At 35.2% G+C, this 5969-nt stretch overlaps 1 protein-coding gene across 1 annotated transcript in view; it reads right to left on the reverse strand.

The window, feature by feature from the left end:
- Positions 1-4826: 4826 nt before the first annotated feature.
- The window catches only part of FAM120B (family with sequence similarity 120B), a 49176-nt gene continuing 48033 nt past the window's right edge, over positions 4827-5969 (reverse strand). The window contains exon 9 of the mRNA XM_010281807.1: positions 4827-4888. Within this exon, the coding sequence (XP_010280109.1) occupies positions 4827-4888 (62 nt within the window). The remainder of the gene's footprint in view (positions 4889-5969) is intronic.

Consider the following 5969-nt stretch of genomic DNA (forward strand, 5'->3'; position numbering starts at 1 on the left):
GCCCAGACAGCATGGCACAAAAAGGTTTGTAGAGCTTTAGCATTGCTGCTCCCCTCTGCCTCAGCATAGCCCTTGCTAAGGTAGCAAAGCAATTAAAACTGTAGTTTCCTGTTACATAAAACGGGCATAACGCAGATGTTTTGATACTTACAGTGCCCACAGTCATCATAAGATTAACTCAGTGTTTCAGTGTTTTCTGCAGCCCAGATTCAGATTCCCAGTATGATGGTGTCACAGATGAGCAAAGTAATGTAAGATGAAGGATACATCATAGATAAAACAGGGAAAGTTGACAAATGTCTTCCTGTTGGTGTCACTTTCTCTCACAATGACCACATCACTATTTTTGCTGAGTCACAGTTGACTAAGTTATTGATGTTAATGGCTGTTCTCTGAATCCCCTTGCAGAAGGGGAATAAATAAAGCTAATAAATAAATCCACAATCTCAGCGAACATTTGATGAAAGGCAGCTACCCAGTGCACAAGCTACAGAAGACAGTAAGGAATATAGCCAAACAAGAAGTAAGAATGCTTTTCTTGCATTTTTTTATCTTCACAAACACAGATTCCTTCACTTCAAATCCACATGTCTGTTTTTCCTCTTTCCTGTACCCATTCAAAGCAACCCTGTAGTCCAAATATTAAGGAAGCCCCTATCAGACTGGAATCTTTAAGCTCATGTTCTTATATATGATTTCCTTCTACAGCCCATAAGCTTTATGGTACTCTGGCCAACTTAAAAGTTCAGTGAGACAGGAAAGTAGCACCTCTGTGTTTCAACTTTATGCTTCTGCTTTCACTCTATGATTCCTGGTGGGAAAAAAAAAAATCTTTTGGCTTGGAAATAATAATAAGCAGCTTCTGCTTATGGTCTAACATTAGGAGGAAAAAAACCCTCACAGAGAAGCTAACAATTCTTCAGTAGTCAGGGTAATTATTACCAATAATTCATAACACACCACAACTAGCACAGCAAAACTCCCACTCTAACTGTACTTAACTTTGTTTATTGAGGCCAACAGAAATCTTTTCTCATATCAAAGCCTGAAGGGGGAATTACCAACAAATTCTGGCACACAGTTACATTCTTTTCAAAGACACTATTATACATCATGAGATTCCTGAAACTAGAGAACTTTCCATAAAACTCAGACCACATTATTCCAAAAAGTTTGGGGGGAAACAAAAAAGAAAAGAACAAAAAAAGTGGTAGTACAATTACGATCAGTGCGAAATCAATAGAAAAAGGAAGCAGGATGGAACACAGATCAGACAGTGTGTTGTGCAAAACCTGTGTCTGTTCAAACTTATAATAGAACTAGAAATCCTGTATCGCTGCCAATTTATTTGTTTAGCTGGACAGTTGCTATATGCAGAGTATGAAAGAATATTTTTATTGGGTTACAAGCAGAAAAATACACACGAGGAAATTATAGCATTAAGTTATGTATGTCTGACAGTACTATTTACTTTATCATAACATGTATACTAAATAGGGACTAAGTTCCACTGACAGTTGACTCAAAGGAGTTACCTGCACAAGGCCTAATAAACAACATTAACTGAACAATAATGGACTAAACCCAATAGTTTAAATGAGTAATCATTGTACCATAAAGGTAAGTGTAAGTTGTACAATAGCTAGACTACAACAATAGCTATTTTTCTTCTGAAAATAGATTTCAAAATTAGAGCTAAATTTTCTCTTTGGAATATAAAAATAATGCTTTTTTCTCATGCTAAGCACTTCTAAAGACATTTAATTTCAAGTGTGCTTATGTACTATTCTAAAAATATACGTATCTCCAAAGTAGTAATAAAACCTGTGTTATGAGTAATAGACCAGTGAAAATTAACACAGAACATACCTGATTGCCCTGCCTGTACTCTGTCCATTTACCTAGATCTCTTGGGACTACCTTATCAGTACAGAGTGAAATCATGGTGTCACTAATACCTGCAAAAGATGCACCAAAGATGTCAACAGGGGGAAAAAATTCAAACAGCCGCCACTTAGGAAAAAAAAAAAGTATTCAAAATGTCTGTTAGTTTCCCCTTCATTTAGAATTTCCTCCAAAATTATACTGGCCAGAGGCTCACACTGACACCTTTACTTTGATGCTAAAGACACATGTAAGGTCTGGTATAAACCTTAAATGTTTCATAAATGACTCACTACACATGGAGGAGAATTCTAGGTACTCCAGAAGAGGAATATGTATTTGACTCAGCTCTGAAAGGCCCCAAAGTAATAGGACATTAAAGCAGTAGCAGTTTTGTACATAGAAACTAATTTGATAATTTTCTGGAATGTTTTAGCTACCGTTTTCTCATTCTCTGAGACTGAGGAACTACGAAAGTAAGCCACACGACAGAAAAGTAACATTGTTTAACCGCTATATGGTTGTAAACATTTTAGAAGTACCCTTTTTTGTCTGAGACCAGGCACTTTCAGCCTCATGTAGCATAAAGGTTTAACAGAAGAGACATAATAGTTTTGACAACAGAACCAGATGAATGAATTAAATTTTTGCAGACTTATTCAACAACTAGCACTGGCCTCTACTTTTTAGACATAATTTTTTAATGATAATTTTTAATAATTGTGTCAACAAGGTTTTTGTAAAGAGCTCCAAACAATACTATCTGGAACCTAAATTATATAATAATAGTTTCACAACATTCCATAATTTACTTCTCTAAGCTATAGGCTAGGGAAAAAAATATACAAAATAAAATGGGACTGAAAATGAGGCTTAATAAATTTCTGATTAGAGCCTTCCCACTACCATTCTTGAAATACTGATGAAGTTTTTATGATCTTCAGCATACAGCATTTCATAAAAATGTATCTTGTTCTCGTATCCATTTTCATCTGCTTCCAGTAATGAGTAGGGTCACTTGCATGATCTAAAAGACAAACAGTTGTGAAGAGCCAAATAAGACACATGAACATCAACACTGAAACAATTTTAGATGTTACAGCCTGTTGCACGGTAAGATTGTGTGATCTGTATTATGCAGGCGATTAAACTACCTTAATGATGTGTTCTGGGTTTAGTGATCTATGTATTAATTATCTAGATCAGCACTTATGTTCTAAACTTTAAGTTCTGCAAGCATTAAGTTTCACAGTGTCTGCTACTCTCTGTTAGCATAGGTCATGAGATAGTTTTCAGATATAAATCTAATTTTCAGATGCTTATAAAAATAAATAATCCTGGCAGTAATACAATAAGAAGCCTAAGACTGAGATACAGTTTCTATATGAGTAAAATCTAGAATTATGATTATGAGAACTAACACTAACAAGATACTAATCAATATTACTCAAAACAAAAAAGAAAAATAATCCAAAAGAGTGGACTTTCCAACACAATAAACATTAAGGCCACAGGTCTCTGCATAAATACAAAGTTTTGTCCATGTGCAACACCACTGACTCCACTGTTTGGAACAGTCATCATCCTCAATAACTAAATATACTCTTGTGAAAATCTGCAAACTGTATCAGATTTCAAAACCTGCTCTTAATATTTTGCCTCTCTCTTTGGATATCCTCTTTTTCTGCTGCTTAGTCTTCTTTGCGAGCAGGAACAGGACATCAGGTTTTCATCTTTCTTTCATCATATACCTCCCGTATGAGAAGAGAGGTTATTACACAACTTAATGTACTGAAAATGCTGAAGTACAAAACTAAAGCTACTGTGATTCCAAAGCACACAAACAAAACCCCATCAGTGCCATAAACATCCACTTGAGCCAACCCAATTCAAAGATTGCTAGAAACCTGAGAAAAGCATGAAATTGTTGAGGATTACATAGATGGAGACAATTTTGAATTAGGTTTAGATGCAGATCAGTAAAGAAATAACCACAGTTCTAAGTGTGTCACCCACTGTCTATGCGACCTGACAGCACTTTTTTCCTCTGGTACAATTTTTACACTTCATGATTTAAAATGGGATTTCTACATAACTCCCTATTTTTTTTTCCTGAAGAGAGTAACTAAGTAAAACATCTCTGATTATTTTTAACTGAATGGGTATGCAAATGGGAGACATAAGAAAGTTGTTGTAATCTCTAAAACAGTTTCTTAAAAAACACAAGGCATGACTTTAAGAGAGGCTTTTGAGGTAGCAATTTACCAATATCTGATACTATAGTGCTGTTAAAAATCACATGTGCTCTATTATTTTACATTTACATAGAAGTGCCAAAAGTAATAGCAATTTTTTGCTCTTGAAAGAAAGTGCTGCATTTTACAGGAAGGTAATTTTGTTTCACTGGCAGATGTTTACATTAGTGACATTATGTTTCAAACTTTTCAACACATTTCAGTAACAATGGTATAACCCTTAAGATAAAGACATAATCCACAATTAAGACACAAACCACAATTTAGCATGGATGTTCCACATTATTCATGGTAAGCAAACTCTTGTAATATGCACAACTACAATGAAAATATGCAAAACTTACGGTTTAAGTCTTAAAACTTAAAGTCAGGAATATCTAATGATGTTGTAAAAACATTTCAGACCTTCCAGTGTCAAAGAGACAAAGCAATATAGCTATACGGGATGCTACTGTGCTTCAGCTGGTAAATTTAACTTAAGTTTTAGTGATTCCAGTCTCACAGCAAGCTTAGGCCTAACATGACGTGATTAACAGGCTGAATAGCCTCTGCTTTGAGTGATTTCCTCTGCAGTCACATGGTTCAGTTACTCCGTAGAGTTTGTAAAAAGAGGCTCTCATAGACAAAAAATTAGCTCAACGGTAACTATCCCATCATCTCCATTTGCTACCTGTACACATGTATTCTTTACCGAGGAGGAAGGTGGAATCTAGTCCTCCGGTCTGGATGTCCCAATCTATGTTCTCTACCTGGAAGGAACAGGAGAGGAATTAAATACTTTTAATTAATATTAAAGCAGGAAAACATGAGCTTATTCAGATAGTCTGCAAGAAAAATTATATTTATACATAGTTTGAAAAAAGAACACATCCCTCTCTAGTTGGTGGATAATTACGGCTAGTATTTTGAGATGATGGTAGCATTGCTCTTAAAGCTCTTGGGTACCTTTTAAATCTAGTCCAATTAATGGGTTGGGATAGTGAATCATACAGTTTATACACGGTGGCTGACTGATCATGTGAATTCAGGAAAGGAAAATACACTATTTAGAACCAGACATAAGCTATATTAACAAACATTTTCATGCTGCTTTAAGTGTGCCTCTGTACAATACTGCTTTAGTCATAGATGCCTATAAGCAAAGTAGCACTCAAACTGTAAATGAAATCTTTTTCTCAGCATTGAAGTTCTACCAAGTCCCACCTACATTACAGTTCTATCAAAATCCTATTAATCAGAAACAGGATTGAACACAGAGCATACAACATGAGTGTGGAAGCCTTTATTAAATACCTAACAAATGAAAACTTGCTACAAACTCAGATCCTTCAGTATAGCTGTATTACGGTCAGCTACATGGCTTACAGTGTGCTATGACTGAAGTAATATACAGTTTTGATGCAATTACTTTCCAGGAAGAAATGGGACTCTGGGTAATTCCCTTTTGTCTTGGACAAAAGAGTTTCTCTTGAGTGAGACATATCTCCAACAATTCTGTTTTTGCCATATCTTTCCTTGTCACTCATCTTTCCTCTCCCCTGAAAAACTGCTTTCAATTTTCCATAAAAGCTTTTCTCTAAGACCTTGTTTTTAAAGAAAAATAAATCACTTTTGAAAGAGTTATATTTTCTAAGGTGAACTCTTTAAAAATCAAAAGCTGCCCATTTTCCTTTTTCTCTCCTTTTCCAATTGAGAGATGGAAGAAAATCAAGGCAAAGAAAGCAAAACTATTTTTTTTGAGAGAACATAATTTTCTTAGGCAGAATATAGTTGACCCCCAAATCCAAAAACTTCTACATGCAAGTATGAAATTGTCAAAACACTTCACTC

This window comes from Phaethon lepturus, unplaced genomic scaffold (assembly GCF_000687285.1).
Source record: "Phaethon lepturus isolate BGI_N335 unplaced genomic scaffold, ASM68728v1 scaffold5242, whole genome shotgun sequence".
NCBI lineage: Eukaryota > Metazoa > Chordata > Aves > Phaethontiformes > Phaethontidae > Phaethon > Phaethon lepturus.